Here is a 23,869-nt window from a genome sequence, read left to right as displayed (position 1 = left end):
TTAACTTATTGCTGAGCCATGCCATTGTTACTTCTTCTTTGTGCTTTGGGATCATGATCCTGCTGAAAGTGGAATCTTCTCCTTAGTGTCAGGATTCTGCCAGTCTGGAACAGGTTTTCCTTCAGCAGTTGTGTGCTTTTTTTCTTTTTTTATTCTCCATTTTTCCATTGATTCTCACAACTCACTATACGGCACTGCCACCAAGCAACTGGCAGGTTAAAAAAAGTTAAAAGGTTGAACTTGATGGACATGTGTCTTTTTTTCAACCTTACTTACTATGTTACCCCAAGCGATAAAGCTGGCAGCCCTATACAGGTATGAGATCCGTAATCCAGAAACCCGTTATCCAGAAAGCTCTAAATTACGGAAAGGCCATCTCCCATAGACTCTATTTTATCCATATAATCCAAATTTTCAAAAATTATTTTTTTTACTCCGTAACAATAAAACAGTAGCTTGTCCTTGATCCAAATTAAGATATAATTGATCCTTATTGGAAGCAAAAACAGCCTATTGGGTTTATTTAATGTTTACATGATTTGCTAGGAGACGTAAGGTATGAATATCTAAATTACGAAAAGATCCGTTATCCGGAAGACCCTAGGATAACAGGCCCCATACCTGTACTAAAACTTTAAAACTACCAGGCATTGTGTTTCCATGGGAAGAACTTATAACTGTACATATATAGCAGATGATATATTTTTGGGGAGGCTAAAGGGGAGATAAGTATAGAATGAAGACTGCATCCCCTGATTACTAGTACAGGTATGAGACCTGTTATCCAGAATACTCGGGACCTGGGGTTTTCCTGCTAACGGATCTTTCCATAATTTGGATCGTCATTCCTAAGTCTACTAGAAAATCATGTAAACATTAAATAAACACAATAGGCTGGTTTTGCTTCCAATAAGGATTAATTATACAGTGGTGTGAAAAACTATTTGCCCCCTTCCTGATTTCTTATTCTTTTGCATGTTTGTCACACTTAAATGTTTCTGCTCATCAAAAACCGTTAACTATTAGTCAAAGATAACATAATTGAACACAAAATGCAGTTTTTAAATGAAGGTTTACGTTATTAAGGGAGAAAAAAAACTCCAAATCTACATGGGCCTGTGTGAAAAAGTGATTGCCCCCCTTGTTAAAAAATAACTTAACTGAGTTCAATTTCAAAGGTTATAAAGCCATTTCTAAAGCTTTGGGACTCCAGCGAACCACAGTGAGAGCCATTATCCACAAATGGCAAAAACATGGAACAGTGGTGAACCTTCCCAGGAGTGGCCGGCCGACCAAAATTACCCCAAGAGCGCAGAGACAACTCATCCGAGAGGCCACAAAAGACCCCAGGACAACATCTAAAGAACTGCAGGCCTCACTTGCCTCAATTAAGGTCAGTGTTCACGACTCCACCATAAGAAAGAGACTGGTCAAAAACGGCCTGCATGGCAGATTTCCAAGGCGCAAACCACTTTTAAGCAAAAAGAACATTAAGGCTCGTCTCAATTTTGCTAAAAAACATCTCAATGATTGCCAAGACTTTTGGGAAAATACCTTGTGGACCGACGAGACAAAAGTTGAACTTTTTGGAAGGTGCGCGTCCCGTTACATCTGGCGTAAAAGTAACACAGCATTTCAGAAAAAGAACATCATACCAACAGTAAAATATGGTGGTGGTAGTGTGATGGTCTGGGGTTGTTTTGCTGCTTCAGGACCTGGAAGACTTGCTGTGATAGATGGAACCATGAATTCTACTGTCTACCAAAAATCCTGAAGGAGAATGTCCGGCCATCTGTTCGTCAACTCAAGCTGAAGCGATCTTGGGTGCTGCAGCAGGACAATGACCCAAAACACACCAGCAAATCCACCTCTGAATGGCTGAAGAAAAACAAAATGAAGACTTTGGAGTGGCCTAGTCAAAGTCCTGACCTGAATCCTATTGAGATGTTGTGGCATGACCTTAAAAAGGCGGTTCATGCTAGAAAACCCTCAAATAAAGCTGAATTACAACAATTCTGCAAAGATGAGTGGGCCAAAATTCCTCCAGAGCGCTGTAAAAGACTCGTTGCAAGTTATCGCAAACGCTTGATTGCAGTTATTGCTGCTAAGGGTGGCCCAACCAGTTATTAGGTTCAGGGGGCAATTACTTTTTCACACAGGTTTGGATTTCTTTTCTCCCTAAATAATAAAAACCCTCATTTAAAAACTGCATTTTGTGTTTGCTTGTGTTATCTTTGACTAATAGTTAAATGTGTTTGATGATCAGAAACATTTTGTGTGACAAACATGCAAAAGAATAAGAAATCAGGAAGGGGGCAAATAGTTTTTCACACCACTGTATCTTGGGATCAAGTACAAGCTACTGTTTTATTATTACAGAGAAAAAGGAAATAATTTAAAAAAAAAATTGGATTATTTGGTTATAATTGAGTCTATGGGAGATGGCCTGTCCGTAATTTGGAGCTTTCTGGCTAACGGGTTTCTGGATAATGGATCCCATACCTGTAATTGCTGTTTTTGAAACAAAGACAGATTTTAATAAGGGCGTGTTCTGTTGCTGTGATATTTTTGAGTGCATACCATGAGATTTTGACTTTACCTGCTATAGTTTTGCTTCCTCTTGTCTCTCGTATTTGGCTCATTAGCAAGTGTCGCATGTGTGGCTGCACTCAGTGTCAGTAAAAGCAGCAGCAGCGAGAGAGGAAACTTGTTGAAAATGTGCCATCTTAGCTGAAAAAGGGTCCACCTCGTTTTACTGCTGACGGGTTTTAACAGTAGGCCACAATGACTCTGTGTAGCTCAGTGTGAGTTATTTAGCTTTTTATTCAGCATGTCTCCAGTTTGCAATTTACGAAAATTACCCCAGCAACCAATTCAATTCAATTCATTGATTTGAATAAGATACTGGAATATGAATAGGAGAGGGCCTGAATAGAAAGATGAGCAATAAAATAAAAAAAGTAGCAATAACTAGGAATGTTAAGTTTTAGAGAGCATTTGTTTTTTAAATGGGGTCAGCGACCCACATTTGAAAGCAGGAGAAGAAGGCAAATAATTCAAAAGCTATAAAAAAATATATAGAAGAATTAAAAGTTGCTTAGAATTAGCCATTCTATAACATACTAAAAGATAACTGGGAAGAGCAAGGAGCAAAACCTACAGACTTGAGAGGCTTCCTACAATGGGATCTAGAAAGAATTCCTGTGTTTGTTTTGTTCAGTGTCTCGTATATATAACATGAGAAATAACAAGTAGAGATGGGCTTATTTCTCCCGTTTCGCTTCGCGGGAAACGATGAAAAATTCTCAAAAAATCGTGAAATTAGAAAATTTTTTGCAATTCGAACGTTTTCAGGAAAAAAATCTAGCAATTCGAACACTTTCACTAAAAAAAATTGAGCAATTCGAAAGTTTTCACGAAACAATTGCGCAATTCGAACGTTTTCGTGAAAAAAAAAATCAGAAGTTGACGCCGAATTCGTGCCAGGCGAATTTATTCGCCCATCACTAATAACGAGACAACATACAAATCAATAATCCCTCTGGTGTGAGAGTAGAGCCGGGAAGCCCACCAGCTCTATGAGCTTCATAAACTTTCTAGCTGTGGTTTTTACTTTATGTATATTCACTGTATTTTCCAGACACATAGGTTTTCCCCCATTTTTTCAGCTAGTCAGGTGAACTGACATTTGAAAAATGCATTTCCTTTATACAGATATTTAAAAAAAAAAATGAATTAAAAAAAATGCTGTTCTAAAACAATCCTATGTTTTGAAACATACCAGTCTGCATTGTCAGTTCCATTTCAACAAAGGAAAAATGTAAAAGCTTCTTTTTCAGAAAACATTAGGGGGCACATTTACTAAGCTCGAGTGAAGGATTAGAATGAAAAAAACGTTGAATTTCGAAGGTTTTTTTTTTGGCTACTTTGACCATCGAATTGGCTACTTCGACCTTTGACTACGACTTTGAATTGAACTATTCGAACTAAAAATTGTTTGACTATTCGACCATTCGATAGTCGAAGTACTGTCTCTTTAAAAAAAACTTTGACTACCTACTTCGCAACTTTAAACCTACCGAGCACCAATGTTAGCCTATGGGGATCTTCCCCATAAGCTTTCTAAGCAATTTCTGATCAAAGGAAAATCGTTCGATCGATGGATTTAATTTTTTCCTGCGATCGTTCGATCAAAGTAAATACGGTTAATCCTTCATTATTCGTAGATTTTACTTCGATGGTCGAATATCGAGAGTTAATTAACCCTCGATATTCGACCCTTAGTAAATGTGCCCCTAGTTGTATTAAAGGGATAGTGAGTAATTTCGGTACAGGTATGTCATCCGTTATCTGGAAACCCATTATCCAGAAAGCTCTGGATTATGTAAAGGCGGTTTCTCATATTTATATCTCATATCCATTTTATCTAAATTAATGCAAATTTTAAAAAAAATATCATCATTGCTGCTATTGACAAGCTGAGACTTTAGGCTGGAGCAGTAAATTCAGTATATAAAATATGGCATTTTTAACCATATTAATTTTTAAGGTTTAGTTCTCCTTTAAGAAACCCTGGGACAAATTCAGTGCTGTTTTTTCCGTCCTTTTTATGGTGGCGAGGGGTGGTTGCTGCTGGTTAACTGTGTAAAAATTAAATTTCTCAGGCTGTACAAGTTCAGGGTGTGCCTGCCAAGGTAATGTTTGTAACCTTCTATCTCTCTCTGAAGTAAGTAGCCAGGCATTAGGTATGTTTTTATTTCTGCAGTAAAATTGGGAGTTTCCTTGGGGCTTTTGTTTCTCGTAGGAAAGCAACATCCATAGATTTTTGGCAGGTGCTCAGATGCTGAAATACTAAAAGGGTAGAAAAGGGCAAGTTAATATTTTGCTATGTTTTGGACACATTTCTCTCTGTTTTAAAATGGAATTAGAAATAAGTAAGATCATAGTAATAGTTAATGTGGATTGTGAGCTTCCCTTTTGATGCTCTTTTAACTAGTGTTTTGTAGGGACTAATTTTTGTCTTTTATTTGTGCCTAATTGTCAACTATTGATCCCCATGAACAAGGAAATACACTATTACATGTGAAAAGCCATTAAAATATTCTTCTTTAATGGATTTTCACATGTAATTAGACTCAACATACAAATAACAGACATAAATTAGTATATATCTATAAAATTTATAGAAATAAAAATATTTAAAGAAAAAATAAATATTCTTTAATTTGAGAGAAAACTGAAACTATAACCTACAGTCAGTATGTGCTAGAGAGAGGTTTATTTATACAGATAATAGGCCTTTCTGTATAGAATTACTTTTCATTGAAAAGTGGTAGATGGTAGTGGATTGTGCTTAAATACATAAAGACCAAAATAGTATGGTACCGTATTTGTATTTGAACTCCAAATGTTGTGCTGATGTGAAATTGGTCCCTGTGCCAAACAATTTGTTATAATTTGTTGTTTTGCAAAAAAAATTACATACAATATTTTCCCTTTAAGGTCTTGGATTAAAGCATTTACTGGGCAGTATAATAAATGTTTGTATCTATGTATAGGATCCGTTATCCGGAAACCCGCTATCCAGAATGCTCAGAATTACAGAAGGGCTGTCTCCCTAAAAAATTATTTCCTTTTTCGCTTTAATAATAAAACCGAAAAAAAATGAATCCTTTCTAGTAGAATTAAGGTATGAAGATCCAAACTATGGAAATATCGATTATCTGGAAGACCCCAAGCCATAAATACATTTGTGACTTTTGAAAAACGGAGTGCTGGTCCTCTTCGAATTTTACATATTAAATTGACCAAGCACCCGTAAAGTGAAATCCGGTGACGGAGTGCGGGTACATTCTGTATCATTACATATATATATATATATATATATAAATATATATATATATATATATATATATATATATATATATATATATATATATATATTTTATTTATTATACAATCCAAAGGACTACCAGCACTCTCTACAAAATCAATTTGTATGCCTGGGTGCAGAAACATCAATATTTACGTCATACTTCACTGCGCAGTGCGGATTCTTCGTGAAGTATACAAAAAAAAATTCTGCATGTAAGCAGTTATGAATTAGTCTTAGGGTAAGGTCAAACGTGGCGTTTTTACGTTGCGTTTTTAAAAAAGAACAGCCAGGCGTAAATACGCTACTGAAACCACACGCGACCGTCAACATGCGTTTGTCAGCACGTACGATTATTTTCCCAACATGCACTTCTCGTTGTTCTCATTGAATTTGGACGCCATATTTAAAATACGCTGCGTATTTACGTAAAGTGTGGTTTCAAACGTGCAGATCCCATAGAGTCTATTGATTTGGTAGTTTCTTGACGTATTGGCGTTTCTGCTAAAAAACGCCAATACTGGCGTCCTGTGGTGGATTTCAGCTTGCAATCGCCCTGTGTGAATTGCCATTGTGTGTTTTCCATTAGTTTCAGTGGTGGTGCAGTTTATGCGTATTTACGCCTGGCTGTTCTTTTTTTAAAAACGCAACGTAAAAACGCCGCAAAAACTGCACGTCTGGCCTTGCCCTGAGAATTACGATTCTGTAGCCTGATGCGTTTCATGCATCATTTTTACCCCTTTAGAACGTAGCAAGACTTTCACTACCCTCTGTCAGAAAAAAATGTGGATCAAATTTAGCTTCATATCCCTTCTGTGCCTGCAAACATCTGTGTTATTTTTGGGAGGGCAGTTGTGGGAGAAGCATGTGGCAATATAACTAATTGTTTTGCTTGCAGTGGACTATAGTTAGTGCTGAAGCATGACATTGCCCTCATTCATTTATCTTCGGACAGATTCTGCCCAAACCTGTAGAGTCTCCTTTTAAACTGTAAGATTAACGGCCCGGCTCGTTTTTACCGCTCGTTTCTTTTCCCAACAATGCCGTCATTTTTGTTGGCGACAGATCTACTTCGGGGTCATACAAGTCTTATTTACAGCTGAATGTTTTTCCATTGCTCGTGTATGTTTGCGTGGATCTCACAGGCAGGAGGCAGTTGTAACATGCTGGGCTCGACGTTTGCAGGTTTATCTTGGCCTTGGCCATTACCCAGTTTGTACTAGTTAAACGGAGTCAGTCACAGGAGAAAAACAAAACTGACGTCAAATATTCTCCAGTAATTGTAAAAGGCAAGCTGAAGAATATACCATGTACACTTAAAGGGGGTGGTTCACCCTTCGGTTAATTTTGGTATGTTATAGAATGGCCAATTCTAAGCAACTTTTCAATTAGTTTTCATTATTTATTTTTTATAGTTTTTAAATGATTTGCCTTTTTCTTCTGATTCTTTCCAGCTTTCAAATAGGGGTCACTGTCCTCATCTAAGGTAATTTGGACCCTAGCAACCAGATGGCTGATATAGCAAACTAGAGAGCCGCTGAATAAAAAGCTAAATAACTCAAAAACCACAAATAATAAAAAATGAAAACCAGTTGCAAATTGTCTCAGAATATCTCTCTCTACATCATACTAAAAGTTAACTCAAAGGCGAATACCCCCATTAAAGTATGAAGATCCAAATTACAGAAAGACCAATTATCCGGATAACCCCAAGTCCCAAGCATTCTAGATAATAGGTCCCCTACCTGTACATATTCTGTAGGCATAGGGATGATAATAAGGAAACTTGAAAATATCCACTAATTAGTGGACACTGGCAAATAAGCTAATCTTTGCCCAATTTAAACACCCAGATCATAATAGGCACGTATGCAGACTTGTTAAAGGAACAGTTCAGTGTAGAAATACTCCATCTCAATATACAGGTATAGGATCCCCTATCCGGAAACCCGATATCCAGAAAGCTCCGAATTACAGAATGGCTGTCTCCCATAGACTCCATTTTATCCAAATAATCCAAATTTTGAAAAATGATTTCCTTTTTTTCTGTAATGATAAAACAGTAGCTTGTACTTGATCCCAACTAAAATATAATTAATCCTTATTGGAAGCAAAACCAGCCTATTGGGTTTATTTAATGTTTACATGATTTTCTAGTAGACTTAAGGCACGAAGACCCAAATTACGGAAAGATCCATTATCTGGAAAACTCCAGGTCCCGAGCATTCTGGATAACAGGTCCCATAACTGTACTGAAAATATTCCATCTCAAACCCATCAAAGTCATGTAAAAGTTATTTAAGTTAACTTTTAGTATGTTACAGAATAGCAAATTCTAAGAAACTTTTCAATTGGTTGTAATTATTTATTTTTTTTATAGTTTTTTAATTATTTGCCTTCTTCTTCTGACTCTTTCCATCTTTCAAATGGGGGTCACTGACCCCATCTAAAAAACAAATGCTCTGTAAGGCCACACGTTTATTGTTATTTCTACTTTTTATTGCTCATCTTTCTGTTCAGGCCTCTCCTATTCATATTCCAGTCTCTAATTCAAATCAATGCATCGTTGCTAGGCTAATTTGGACACTAGCAACCAGATTGCGGAAATTGGAAGCGGGAGAGCTGCTGAATAGGCATGGGCGAAATTTATTTTAACTCGCGTCATTTTGTTTTTTGACAAAAGTCTATGGGCTTCATTACCACGGTGCAAAAAAATTGCAAATTGTCTTAGAATATCACTCTCTACATCATACTAAAAGTAAATTTAAAGGTGAACAACCCCTTTAATGCCAGATTAATGGAGAAGGAAAGTTACGGAGGCATTTTATTGCCAATAGATTAGCTGCAATATTGCAAGCTAGAACGCTATATTTATTCTGTAGAATGTTTTACCATACCTGAGTAATAAGCTCTAGAAGCTCTATGTTTGTTTAGGATTGCAGCTGCCATATTAACTTGGTGTGACATCACTTCCTGCTTAAGTCGCAGATTACAGCAGGGGGGTAGAGGAGCAAACTGAGCATGCTCAAGCCCTAGCCCTGGAGGTTTAAGCTGAAAACAGGAAGTCTGATACAGAAGCCCATGAGTACACAATAGAAGGAAAGAAATGTGGTGTTTCTTTTGACAGAGGACTCAGAGCAGCATTACTTTGAGGGTTTACTCGTGTATTTATATAGACCTTTCTGATAAGGCTTACTTAGTTTTAACCTTTCCTTCTCCTTTAACTGTTTAAACTGAATAGACATATTATAATCTTGAGGCCTGCTCTGACCTAAGGAAGATCAACACTGTTCCCTGCCTTTGGCAATTGATTTTTCCAGTTGCCTCTTGCGGGCTAAAGTAAATAATGCAATTGCCGTCCTCCTAATGAGAAGAGTTCATCTGGTTCCGACCTCCACTGCAATATGACGTTATGAATATTCATACTGACTTCAAAATACCGTTTATATTAAAGAAAAAAGTCTTCACCGAAGTAGACCTCTTGTAGAATGAAGGGAAGTGACTGTTTGCCAGATTTCCATACCCCCCTATTCCTATCTGCTCCCACAGTTCATGTGCTGTCGCTTTTCCAGCTCTCGTCTCCAAGGGGTAATTATGAAGAAAGCTCTGGAAAGGAAAGCCCCAGGATGGAGGAGGGAGAGCTTGTGTGTCCTGCAATTGTTTCTTTGACACAGAACAATAAGCCAATGTTTGCCGCACAGAACGGTTCATTGATGAAAGCTCTTTGTCCTGCTGCCCAAGTGTGGCCCTGTGTTATGGGACCACGTGCAACTGAAATGAAGAGCTGCTCCCTCAATGGGACTTTGTTTACAGATCACTTCTCCGGACAAAGCCTAAGAAGGTTTTCTTTGTAAATAATTAGCATGTGTATTATAAATGCCTGGACGTCATTAGAGGAGATAGACTGCTGCTTGTTACCATTCTCATGAATAATTCATGATATCTAGGGGTCCTATTTAACCCTCAAAGGTGGTAGGCTACAGTATGTCCCCTCTTCTTGATCTAAATTCCTCACATCTCCTCTCTATTAGGTCAACCGGAGTTCTAGTAATAGTTTTTTAGATTTGCTAAATCAGCGGTTCTTGAACTAGAATCCAGTTTAGTTGCTGAGATTGCTTTTGTTAATCTTTAAATGGGTTGTTCACTTTTGAGATAACTTTCAGGGGCAGATGTATTAAGGGTCGAATATCGAGGGTTAATTAACCCTCGATATTCGACTGGCGAATTAAAATCCTTCGACTTCGAACGTCGAAGGATTTTGCGCAATTCTCTAACGAAAGATTCGAAGGATTTTAATCCATCGATCGAAGGATTATCTTTTGATCAGAAAAAACTTGGAAAGCCTATGGGGACGTCCCCATAGGCTAACATTGACTTCGGTAGCTTTTAGGTGGCGAACTAGGGGGTCGAAGTTTTTTCTTAAAGAGACAGTACTTCGACTATCGAATCGTCGAACGATTTTTAGTTTGAATCGTTTAATTCGAAGTCGAAGGTCGTAGTTGAAGGTCGACGTAGCCAATTCGATGGTCGAAGTAGCCAAAAAAATACATTCGAAAATGAACTATTTTTCCTCTATTCCTTCACTCGAACTTGTGAATGGGCCCCTTAGTATGATGTAGACAAGGATATTCTGAGACGAGTTGCAATTGGTTTTCATTTCTTATTATTGAAGGATTTTGAGTTATTTAGCTTTTTATTCAGCAGCATCTTAAGCAATCTGGTAACTAGGGTCCAAATTACCCTAGTAACCATGCATTGATTTGAATAAGAGACTGGAATATGAATAGGAGAGGCCTGAATAGGAGGAGTAATAAAAAGTAGCAATAACAATGCATTTGAAACGTTACAGAGCATTTGTTTTTTTAGAAGTGGACAACGACGCCCATTTGAAAGCTGCAAAGAGTCAGAAGAAAAAGACATAACTATTAAACTATAAAAAATAGATAATGAAAACCAATTGAAAGTTGCTTAGAATTGGCCGTTCTATAACATAATAAAAGTTACCTTAAAGGTGAACTGCTTCAAACCTAAAGGGGTGGTTCACCTTTAAATTAACTTTTCGCATGCTATAGAATGGCTAATTTTAAGCAATTTTTCAATGGTCTTCATTATTTTTATTTTTTATAGTTTTTTAATTATTTGCCTTCTTGTTCTGACTCTTTCCAGCTTTCAAATGGGGGTCACTGACCCCATCAAAAAAACAAATGTTCTGTAAAGCTACAAATGTATTGTTGTTGCTACTTTTTATTACATATCTTTCTATTCAGGCCTCTCCTATTCATATTCCAGTCTCTTATTCAAAACGATGCATGGTTGCTAGGGGTAATCTGCACCCTAGCAACAAGATTGATGAAATTGCTGCTGAATAAAAAAAGCTAAATAACTCAAAAACCACAAATAATAAAAAATTTAAAGCAATTAAGAATTGTCTCAGAATATCACTCTGCATCCTACTAAAAGTTAATTTAAAGGTATACAAACCCTTTAAGGTGATCATGATATCAGGCCAAAAATCGTCTAGAAATCGATCGGGCAGGTTTGATTTTCCTTGGCGTTTGTTGACCGCATTGGCTATTTGATACAGTCCTCGTCCCGTCGGAACCCATCTCCGTCGATGTAATCTGATTGTTTGGCCCTAGGGCCGAACGATCAGATTAACCCGATATTGCCCTGCCTTTGGTGGGCATATTGAGTTAAGATCTGCTCGTTTGACGATCTTGCCAAACGAGCGGATCTTATTGTGTATGGCTACCTTTAGTCAGGGGGTCACTTATAACCGATAAAACCAAACTATACAGTTATTGCTCATCTTTCTTTTCAGGTCCTCTCCTATTCATATTCCAGTTAGTGATGTGTGGCTCCAGATTTTCTGGACCCTAACCCGCCCTCCCCCAACCTGCACCTGGCTCGACCCAGCTTGGCTCCTCCATTTAAATATCCGCCCCCACAGTGATGTCACAAAAGGGGCAGGGCAGACACTCATAATGGCGGAGCAGGAAGTCGGAAGTGTCAGGTCAAAGAGAAAGGAACTGCCGCACATCACTAATTGGAGTCTCTTATTTAAATCAGTGCATGGTTGTGGCCCGAAAGCCGCCATTTAAACTACATAACATTAGGAGCACAAGCCAGCTCTTTACATGACGTGAGTGCAAGGCTGAAGCACATTTCTGCAGCTGCTGCATGTCTGTGCATATCATAATGTCACCCCATGTATTTATGAGCCCCTTCATGTTCCGTGGCAGAGTAAACTTGCCTGCATTGTATATACTGTGTCTCCTCAACTGTCTCTTTGTCAGAATGTGTTGGAACTTGTCCGTGACCAAATTCTTGACTCCCACTGCATAGTTTGAGCAGGGCCTAATGTCATTTACATGAGGTGGTGCCAGTGCAAGAATTTATAGGATGGTATGTATATGTATGTACATATAGACAAATACAAGAGTCCTCTGCACTCAACCCATTATCAATATATTTAAGACATTGAGACAGCTACTAAAAAATGCCTTACCCTTTAAACAATATTGCAATATATTTAAGCTACGTTAAAGTCATCCCATATCTGGCCAGTCCTACTCTCAATTTTCATCTGATTCATTAAGAATTCTATACATTTTACACAGGGACTAAGTTTTACCTGCAACTTAAGGTGGCCATACACGGGCCGATAAAAGCTGCTGACAGACCGTGTCGGCAGCTTATTGGCCCGTGTATGGGGCCCCCCAACGGGCTTCACCGATCGAGATCTGGCGAAAGTCGGCCAGATCTCGATCGGATGGGACAAAAAATCCCGTCGGAAAGCGGCCGCATCTATTTGTTGATGTGGTCCCGCGATTCGACCGCCCGTTAGGCATCGTTAGGATCGCTAGGGCCCACGATCGGATCAGCCCAATATTGCCCACCTCAAGGTGTGCATATCGCCAAACGAGCGTATCTCTCCATGTATGGCCACCTTTACTTGGGTACAATATCCAGAAAATACAGTACAATACAAAAAACTTTGTAGCTAACGTTTCGGCTAGCACTCTTGGCCTTTATCAAAAAAAAGTTTGATAGCATAGATGGCTAATTCTAAGCAACTTTTCAATTGGTCTTATTTATTTTTTGTTTATCAATTTGTTTCTTTTCTGACTCTTTCCAGCTTTCAAATGGGGATCACAGACCCCATCTACAAACAAATGCCCTGTAAGGCTACAAATGTATTGTTATTGCTACTTTTTATTACTCATCTTTCTATTCAGGCCTCTCCCATTCATATTCCTGCAATTTATTCATATCAATGTATGGTTTCTAGGGTAATTCGTACCATAGCAACCAGATTGCTAAAATGACAAGCCGGAGAGGTACTAAATAAAAAGCTGAATAACTCAAAAACCACAAATTGTATCAGAATATCACTCTCTACACCATACTAATGTTAATTTAAAGGTCAACAACCCCTTTAATGGTCCTGTCTGGTATTTTCAGGCTGACAGGCTCAGATTCTGAACTGTTACAATTTGCTACATTAGTTTTTGTTACATTTCTCAGCAGGATTGGTGCAATATTAGCAATTATTGTTTCAATTCTAACAGCTGCCTGATATGGAAAGAGTCAGAAGAAGAAAGCAAATACTTCAAAAACTATAAAAAAGACCTGTTGAAAAGTTGCTAAGAAGTCATCATTCTATAACGTGCTAAAAGTTAACTTAAAGGGGAACCACCCCTTTGATGAAACTTGTGGATTCTGTTCAACAGGAATGTATCAACTAATGTATCAATTTAGAGCAGTTTACACAGCCGGTGACCCCCCCACCCCCGTGTTTGCTTTATAAAAACATAAGATGGTGAAAAATTTAACTTTAAACTTAAAATTACAACTTTAAACAGTCACAACTAGAAGATAAAAAAGTAATTGGAAAAAGTCTTTACTTCCGGAAACCACTGAACTAAAAGCGTTTGGAAGGTCAACAAGCCCTTTAAGCAAATACTCTATTTATTTGGAACCGTAGCTAAAACTGCATAACTTTTTTTGGCCCTTAACTGCTTTTCATGCGTCCCGGGGCCACAGTAGCTTGCCATTGGATAAATCAGGAGCCACGGCAAATGCTTTACAGTATATACACAATGGACATAGGATTATAGTCCGCATTCATTTCCATCCAGTAACAAACGCAGTGTTACTGCACAGGCTGGGGCTTCTGGGATCTAATCCATGACATGTAACAAACGGCAGCCCCGGTTAAACAGTTACAGGTCAGTAACACGATAACCATATTGGCAATCGCTGAGAGAGAACAGAGAAGTGTACTGTGAGCTGCTTTCCCTTTATTACATGGGAAACAATGTGAGCGCTATTTATATTTGTGCCTGTATACATCCCATAGGACAGCAGCAACTGTTAACCAGGTCTAGAATTTAGCTCAAGTCTCTGCATAAACGTGGATCTTATATTGTACAATTAGTCCTTTTTCTTCATGCAATAATTAACAGTCACCGGTAAAGTCTAATACAGGAAAGTAAGGGGTAAAGGGAAAATTGCACTTCCTTTCTTTCTAGAGTGGAAATTCAGTGTTCCGTAACACGTAGACAAATTTAGGCCTTATAATTGTTAGATACAGTTAAAGGACCGGTAACATCAGTTTTTTGTTTTTTTTTTAAAAAAAAAAAATTTGTTGGTGTAGAACGAAAAAAAAAAACACAAAGACATTAAACTTTTAAATTGCTAAATCTTTATTAAGAAGTAACTTACCAAAACTCTGCTTGCGCTCCTCTTCAGAAAAGGCGACAATCCATCATGCGGCGCTTGATTTCTCCTCCCTGGCTAGGAGGAGAAATCGAGCGCCGTATGATGGATTGCCTTTTCTGAAGAGGAGCGCAAGCAGAGTTTTGTTAAGTTATTTCTTAATAAAGATTTAGCAATTTAAAAGTTTAATGTCTTTGTGTTTTTTTTTTTCATTCTACACTAATGAATTTTTTCATAAAAATTTTTTATGTTACTGGTCCTTTAATGCTCTGTACCATTATATCACTGGCAGTTTGCAGTTGCCACTGTCTTTGCCCAAGAGGCCTCTGGTTGCATGATCATCAAGAGGGATATGAAAGCCAGAAATATGTTGAAACAAAAGCAAATATGCTTTATTTGCTAATTTCTTAAACTGGGTTGTTCACCTTTCAGTTAACTTTTAGTATGATGTAGAGAGTGATATTCTTAGACACTTGTCTGGGTCTGGCGCAGGTCGTGGTTTTCTCGACTCACACATCCCGTGTATGGCCACCTTTAAAGGGGTTGTTCACCTTCAAACAACGAGTTGTTTTCAGATCACCAGAAATAACGGCTTTTTCCAATTATTTGCAATTTTCTGTGTCACAGTTTTTGTAATATTGAAGTGTAATTTTTCACCTTCTAAAGCAGCTCTTGAAAGGGAGGGGGTCGCCGACCCTGTAAACTGTTCTAAATTGATACCTTTAATTGATACATTCCTTATCTTTGTCCCTGCTGAGCAGAATCCCTGGGTTTCATTACAGGCAGCTGCAGGGTCGAACTGGAGGGCCCGGGGCCCACCGGGACTGCTGGTCCAGGGCCCCTTTCGCCCCCCCCCCTACTGCAATGCGCCGAGCTCGGCGAGACTGCGAATACGCCGCTCTGTGTGCAAGCAAGAACGCCGCCATGCGCGAGCAGCGTTGCTGGGTGTGCATGCGCGAGCGGCGATGCACATCACCGAAAACTTTTTTTTTTTTTTTTCTTCAAAATTTTTATATTGGGAGATGGGGTCTGGCCAGGCGGGGGCACACGAGGGTCGGGCCTACCGGGTTTTTTCCGGTGTCCCGCTGGGCCAGTCCGACACTGGGCAGCTGTTAGAATTGATACAATAGTTACTAATACTCCAGAGATGCTGCTGTGAAATGTATAAACTCAATGTTGCAAAATTGTAACAGTTCAGAATCTGCACCTGAATTACTGAGCTGCCAGACTCAAACACCAGAGACACGAACATTCAACTTTAAACTTAGATTTTGGAAAAACAGTAAAAAATAAATAATGGAAAGTAATGGGAAAAGTCTTTATTTCTGGGGAACAATCCGAAAACAACTGAACTGAAAAAAGTTTTTGGAAGGTGAACAACCCCTTTGTTTAGGCCATTTCCTATCCATCTTCCAGTCTCTCATTGCAACCTCTGCATGGGTGCAGGTGCGTAACTACAGAGGAAGCAGACCCTGCGGCTGCTGCAGGACCCAGGAGATATAGAAGCCCCACGAGGCCCTAATTCGTATACAATTCCATTAAAAAACAGGTTCATCTGTAGACTTTTTGGGGGCCTGAAAAATAATTTGCTGTGGGACCCAGCAACATCTATTTACACCTCTGCATGGGTGAAAGGACAAATTAGACACTAGCAACCAGATAGTTGCTGAAATCACAAACTGCAAAGCTTCAGAACAAAAATCTAAATAATTAAGAAAACACAAAACAAAAAAAAATAATTATAAATTATCTCAGAATCACACTTTATATACATCATACTAAGGGTTAGGGCACACAGGCAGATTCAGGGAGATTAGTCGCCAGCGACAAATCTGCTCTTCTTCGGGGCGAATAATCTCCCCTGCTGGCTAAAATGTAAATCGCAGGCGGTATGGCACTCGGAGCTATTAGTTTTCCTAGGTCGCCCGAAGGTGCCTGACGAGGAAACTCTGGGCAACTTCAGAAAACGAATCGCTCCGTGCCATCCCGCCGGTTTGATTTACATTTTACCTGGCGGGAAGGCATGGGAGGCAGTTAAGGGAGATTAGTCGCCCCGAAGTCGCCGGCAACTAATCTCCCCGAATCTGCCTGTGGGCCTGGTCTCTAAGGGTAAGGGCACACGGGGAGATTCGGGGAGATTTAGTCGCCTGGCGACTAATCGCCTCTTCTTCTGGGTGACAAACTCCCCGATCTGCCTTCCCCTACCTTCCCGTCGGTTATAAGGAGAAATCGCCGGCAGGATGGCACTCGCGGCACTTCGTGTTTCGAAGTCGCCTGAAGTTTCCTCGTGAGGCAACTTCGGGCGGCTTCGGAAAATGAAGCGCCGCGAGTGCCATCCCACTGACGATTTCTCATGATAGAAAGCCGCGAATGCAGATCAGGGAGATTGTTGCCCAGAAGAAGAGGCGATTAGTCGCCTGGCGACTAAATCTCCCCGGATCTCCGTATGTGCCCTTACCCTAAAGTTAATATAAAGTTTAACTATGAGGATTAATGAGCAGACTGCCTGTGTCAGGAGCTGGGGATCTGCTTGTGCATAGGCCTAATGCACAGAGACAGAAAGTGGTTTGATGTGTATCTCTAGGAAGTATTTTTATTGGTGCCCTTTGGGTATAAGGCTCAGTTTTGCAAGTAAGGAGTGGCTGGAGTGCTAGGCATAGAGTTCATCTATATGAAAAGGAACACAGGGAGTTACTTGAAGTATTTGCACAAGGAATAAGGCAGTCGTGGGAGTTGCAGCGCATAAGTAAACAGGGAGTTGAGCTATAAGGATAGGAATCTGGGAGTCTATCGAATACATTGCTTAGAATGTTGATGGATAACACAGGGAGTGTATGAAGCTATAAGCAAAGAGATCATGAAATTGAGCCGGTAGAATGTGCAATAGGGAATTATTTGAGCCTTATTCACTTCATCTGGTCACTGTGGGTCTTTGAGGTGGTTTTAGATGCGGATATTTTGCCAGGGAGCATAGGCAATTGCTGGTCATTTGAGCCCCGGGGATAATCAGTAGGGAGTGGTACGATTTTTGGAAAAAATAATATGGATCAATCTGTTTGCCTAGGGAATAATTGGAAGACAAGGTGGGCTATAGTCTATTTTTAATTAGAGTTTGCTGTCACTTAGGGGGTTATTTATCAAAGGTCGATGATTTTTTTTTTTACCTCGAATGAACTCACAACTCAAATGGTTTTTAATTTTAAGAAAATATCAATAGAATTCAAATACACTCAGGACACGTAACAAATCTCAATCAGCTCGCAGCCCTGCTTACTTCCGATCACGTGACCCGGCGTGATATACCAATAGCGACAAAAAGAATTGAAGAAGCGATGCTGTTTACAAACGGTGTACCCTTGGTACCTCCAAACTTTTAATTGTGCGGAATAAAGCTTAATTCCGCACAATTAAAAGTTTGGAGGTACCAAGAGTACACCGTTTGTAAACCGCATTGTTTCTTTAATTCTTTTCGTCTCTAATTAAAGAAAAAACTTGGATGGGGAGAAAATTCAAATCACTTTGTTCGGGGTTAACAACCCGAAAGCTCTAATTGATCTATTTTTTGGGTAAAACCCTCAGTGAAAAACTCGTGAAGGCTGTTAACATCTTCAAAAGGTTAAAGGGACCTCTGACACTACATGATCTTGACAGGTTTTAGATGGTGTATTTTCGGATACGAGCTATTTCCAGGATCGGCTGTAATAAAATTAGTTTTGTTTTTTTTTAACACGAAAATGTGATTCTTGACCAAAAAATGAATTTGAAAACTCAATCCTTCATAAATAACTTCCTTAATTTCTTTTTACTTTTTTAGAAAACAGAGTCATGGTTCATTTTCTACATAGAACATTATTTATCTCCAAACTATTATTAAATGGGAAATCCCATACTGCCTGCTTAGCTGAGATAAGGGAAGTATTCGCTATAGGCTACATTAAAATACCGCCACATTATTGGGAAAGTGAACACTGATTTCTGAACTGGTGGTGGGCGAATTTACAACCGGAAAATGCCCCATAAAGTTTACACTGAGCATTAGGGATGCATCAAATCCAGGATTCGTTCAGGATTCAGCCTTTTTCAGCAGGATTCAGATCCGGTCGAATCCTTCTGCCCGGCTAAACCAACTCCTAATTTGCATATGCAAATTAGGGGTGGGCAGGGAAATCCCGTGACTTTTTGTTACAAAACAAGGACATAAAAATGTTTTCCCCTTCCCAGCCCTAATTTGCATATGCAATTTAGGGTTCGGTATTCGGATAAATCTTTAGCGAAGGATTCGGGGGTTCGGCCGAATCCAGAATAGTGGATTTGGTGCATCCTTACTGAGCATTATGCTTTGAAAAGGGATTAAATATCCCTGATTCCACAGATAACCGCTTGCAATATTCTCCACACTAGGGTGTGTTTTGCTGCTTGATGTCTGTCCCAGGCTTGCCTCTTCTCTGGGCTGCGAGTAATGAACCATAGCATATTCTAAATGCATAATGTAAGGAATGCTTCATACCTCGCTTAAAGGAGAAGGAAACCTAGCAAAGCAGTTTATTTCCAATAGAATAAAGTGGTTTTTTTTTGTTTTTAACATTCACACATTAGAGGGGAGACTGGAGAAGTGACTGGTCTATTGTCTCCCACAGGGTAATGTTTCAGCCCAGACATGCCTTACGTGGATCGTCAGAATCGCAATTGTGGCTTCCTGGACATCGAGGAGCATGAGAACAGTGGGAAATTTCTCCGCCGGTATTTCATCCTCGACACTAGTCAGGACAACCTCCTCTGGTACATGGACAATCCCCAGGTGATCACTTTCATATCAGTGTCAGGCTTTATTGATATTAATATCCGTTAATCCACCTTTGCATGTGTCTGTTATTCTTCTTGCCAAAATATTCTCTGTGCTACTGTCTCGACCGTGTACAGATATTTGTCAGCCTCCTGTTTTGGTGGATAAAGCATGGATCAGGTTGAACAGTGTTGCCAAGAAATACAGCTTAGTCATTTTTAAAAATCATCAAAATATTTACATGCTGTTTGCTGGCGGTGGATTTATAAGTCTTTCCCTTTTCCTGTTTCCTGTTATTATAGCCCGAAATTTAAAGGGATTCTGTCATGATTTTTATGTCGTTTTTTATTAGGGATGCATCGAATCCAGGATTCGGTCCAGGATTCTGCCTTTTTCAGCAGGATTCTGATTCGGCCGATCCTTCTGCCCGGTGGAACTGAATCCGAATCCTAATTTGTGTATGCAAATTAGGGACGGGGAGGGAAATTGCGTGACTTATTGTCACAAAATAAGGAAGTAAAAATAGTTTTCCCTTTCCCAACCCTAATTTACATATGCAAATAAGGTTCGGTATTCAGCCAAATCCTTCGCAAAGGATTCGGGGGTTCGGCCAAATCCAAAATAGTGGATTCGGTGCATCTCTAGTTTTTATTTATAAATTACACTGCAAATAATTCACTCTACCATATAAAAATGTCATTCTTGAACCAGCAAGTGTATTTATTTTATTTGGCATATTGGTGTGTAGGTGCATCTCAGTTAATTTTGCCTGGTCATGTGCTTTCAGAAAGAGCCAGCACTTTAGGATGGAACTGCTTTCTGACAGGCTGTTGTTTCTCCTACTCAATGTAACTGAATGTGTCTCAGTGGTACCTGGATTTTACTATTGAGTGTTGTTCTTATATCTACCAGGCAGCTGTTATCTTGTGTTAGGGAGCTGTTATCTGGTTACCTTCCCGTTGTTCTGTTGTTAGGCTGCTGGGGGGGGGGGTGATATCACACCAACTTGCAGTAAAGAGTGACTGAAGTTTATCAGAGCACATGACTGGGGGCAGCTGGGAAACTGACAATATGTCTAGCCCCATGTCAGATTTCAAAATTAAATATAAAAAATTCTGTTTGCTTTTTTGAGAAACGTATTTCAGTGCAGAATTCTGCTGGAGCAGCACTATTAACATTTTTTCCCATGACAGTATCCCTTTAAGAATGATGACTTTTTTTCCCCTTATGTCACCTTGGGCTATTTTTTTTTCTTTTTCCCTTTAGAACCTACCAGCAGGTTCCCCTTGTGTTGGCTGTCTGAAGCTGACGTACATATCAAAGGTAAGTGTTCCCCAGCTCATTACTGATCACTGATAACCAATACCGACGCTTGTGTTGTAAATCTCTGTTTTCTTCAATCTCTTACTATCACCTTATAGGTCAGTGATGCAACCAAACTCCGTCCGAAAGCCGAATTCTGCTTTGGTAAGCAAGATGTAGTTGTTACTGTTTTTGGATGCTGATTTGCTTCACATTAGTTGCCGACACCACTCTGTATATTATTTTTGTAATTTGGGAAGCTACAGGAAACATATTGCATGGGGGAAAAAAAAAAAAATTAATTTACACATTTTTGGTGGCCAGTTGAATTGGACTGTAGGTTGGATCAGGAAGCTGGGTCTACATGAAAGTAATGTGGTATTCAGGCCTGTGGCTCGGCTGTGGGGTTTAGGCAGACCGTGCAAACCAGAACCTGAAATGATCAGTCGGTCCTGTCTCTCTAGGTAGATGAGGCATGTTGCTACACATATTAAAGGAGAACTATCTCGAAAATGAAAATGTAATATCAGCTTCTTCGTAATGCAATAAGAACCTTTGTAAATACAATCAATTAAATATTCTGCATCGTTAAATAATCAAGTTTATATTCACTATCCCTCTCTCAGCATCTGTTTCTCTTCATTCTGTCTTCATGCAAGAGTTGGGTGTCAAATTGATCCAATATATCTTATAGGGGGGCTTCCTTACCTAGCAGATGTATTGTAGCTCATTCAAAATAAGCGATTCCAGTACAAACAAAATCCAACAAAATTACTGCCTTTTTGCACAAATTCTGCATGTAGAGAGACATGATGTCTGGTGATTTTAATAGACTGAGCTCTAATACTTCTTCTAGGCAAAAGGAGCCCACCAAGGGCAGCCATTCAAAACTAAAAAAGGATAAAAGGTACAGGTTACATAGCAGATAAGCCTTGTCCAATACAATAGTGTTATTTGTTATGTAACCTGCAAACACACAGCTTTTTAAAAACAAGTTGGCAACATGTGGGCCCATACCAATTTAGCCTTAAAGGAACAGTTTAGCGTGAAAATAAAAACTGGGTAAATAGATAGCCTGTGCAAAATAATAAAATAGTTAGTTAGCCAAAAATGTAATGTATAAAGGCTAGAGTGACTGGATGTGTAACATAATAGCCAGAACACTACATCCTGCTTTTCAGCTCTCTAACTCTGAGTTAGTCAGTGACTATAAGGGGGGCCACATGGGACATAACTGTTCAGTGAGTTTGCAATTGATCCTCAGCATTCAGCTCAGATTCAAAAGCAACAGTTATGACCCATGTGTCAGTTTAAACCAAGAGAGTTGAACAGCAGGAAGTAGTGTTCTGTTATGTTAGACACCCAGTCACTCCAGCCTTTATACATTACATTTTTGGCTAAATAACTATATTAGAAATATTCTTTATTTTGCACAGCCTATCTCTTTGCAGAATAGCCTGGCATCTATAACTGCAATAAAAACTCTGGGGAGAGGTCTATAGTCCTTCCTATTTACACATGCTGCCTACAGATGTACATGCAGACAGTGATGCTCTGCTTTTCTCTGTGTTCTCTTGAGATGTGCTATTTTAGGTCTGTTTCCTGAATAGATGCGCTTCTTTCCTTCTTTCCTGACCGGCTTCCTCCTTATCTAGCTCCTTTTCTTTGCTGGCAAGCTTTTGTATATCCTTTTTTGGACATGCTCAATAAGGAAAATGTGGGCTGAGGTTTAATAAGTCTTTATCTGGGGGGGGGGGGTTAACTGGTATTTATAGTAGGAAGCACATTGCCTATTACAGTACTTGTAATCTCATCTGTGCTGAATGTTCTTCGTCTCGTCTATTGTTTGATTCACTAGCTCCTACTTGATTTGGGTTTGTTTGTGGGTAAAGCCATACAGGAGCAGATTTAGGATGGTGGCAGATGGGGAAATTAGTCGCCCAGCCACATATCTCTACTTCGGGCGACTAATCTCTCCAAAAGCCTTCCTGCTGGCAAGAATGCAAATCACCAGCGGGATGGCACATGTATCTCTTCGGAATTCCGAAAAAAAATTCTATTACTTATTCATTAAAACAGGAATAGGGATCTTGTAGCTGAAAGATACTGAATGAAACCAGTTTAATTGATCAGTAGTACAATCGATGCGGTCAAGCCGACAACAGATGCAAAGATAAAGTCATACGAATCTTGGTTTGGTTTGATTTCCCAACATTTTCCGTGCCGTGGCATCAGTCATTTAGTCGATCGGACAGGTTATTCTAACGATAATATCTCTGCATATATATCTGACGATATCAATGGCTGGCTGTCACTACTATCTGTCAGACACAACTTCCGTACAATTGCCGTATTTGACTTAATGGCCAGAACATTGTCTGATTTGTTCTTTTTACTACTTTATTTTATCTGAATGGTTAGTGATAGGTCAGGAGATTGTAACGAATGATCGTTCGTCGGACAAAAGGATATATCTGCACGACTGTGGCCAGCTTTAGATCCTGCTTGTTTTCGGCCATCTTGGCAAACGATTGTATCTTTATATGTGTTTCCAACTTAAGGGTAAGGGCACACGATAAGATTCGGGGAGATTGTCGCCCAGGCGACTACTCTCCCCGAAAAGCCTTGCCGCCAGCTAGAATTGAAATCGCCAGCGGGATGGCACTCTGAGTGCTTCTTTTTCCGATGTTGCCCGAAGTCGACTAATCCCCCCCAAATGCCTTCCTGCTGGCAAGAATGCAAATCACCAGAATCACCAGCAGGGTGGCATATCGTCAGAAGTTTCCTCGTGAGACGACATCTGAAAAAAAAATTCTATTACTTAATTATTAAAGCAGGAATAGAGAGCTTGTAGCTGAAAGATACTGAATAAAACCAGTTTAAGTGACCAGTAGTACAATCGATATGGTTAAGCTGGCAACAGACGCAAATATAAAGTCGTACGAATCTTTGTTTCGTTTGATTTCCCAACATTTTCCGTGCCATGGCATCGGTCGTTTAGTTGATCGGACAGTTTAGCAGATTTCTGTCTGCATGTATTGCCTATCTGACGACATCAATGGGTGACTGTCACTATTATCTGTCGGACACAACTTCTGTACGATTGCCGTCTTTGACTTCCCAGAACATAGTCTGATTTTTTTTTAAATCTGATTTGTTCTTTTTACTACTTTATTTTATCTGAATGGTTA

The 23,869-nt window shown here is 39.4% G+C and overlaps 1 protein-coding gene across 2 annotated transcripts in view; it reads left to right on the top strand.

The window, feature by feature from the left end:
- Positions 1-23,869, top strand: part of plekha1.L (pleckstrin homology domain containing A1 L homeolog) — a 51,212-nt gene that overhangs the window by 11,968 nt on the left and 15,375 nt on the right. For both annotated transcript variants that reach the window (XM_018225127.2, XM_018225126.2), the window contains exons 2-4: positions 19,231-19,391; positions 20,643-20,699; positions 20,798-20,843. In XM_018225127.2, coding sequence (XP_018080616.1) covers positions 19,251-19,391; positions 20,643-20,699; positions 20,798-20,843 — 244 coding nt within the window. In that variant the 5' untranslated portion in view covers positions 19,231-19,250. The remainder of the gene's footprint in view (positions 1-19,230; positions 19,392-20,642; positions 20,700-20,797; positions 20,844-23,869) is intronic.

Source organism: Xenopus laevis, chromosome 7L (assembly GCF_017654675.1).
Source record: "Xenopus laevis strain J_2021 chromosome 7L, Xenopus_laevis_v10.1, whole genome shotgun sequence".
Taxonomy (NCBI): Eukaryota; Metazoa; Chordata; class Amphibia; order Anura; family Pipidae; genus Xenopus; species Xenopus laevis.
Note: the sequence above shows the minus strand (reverse complement) of the source record. Positions and strands in the feature narration are given on the sequence as shown.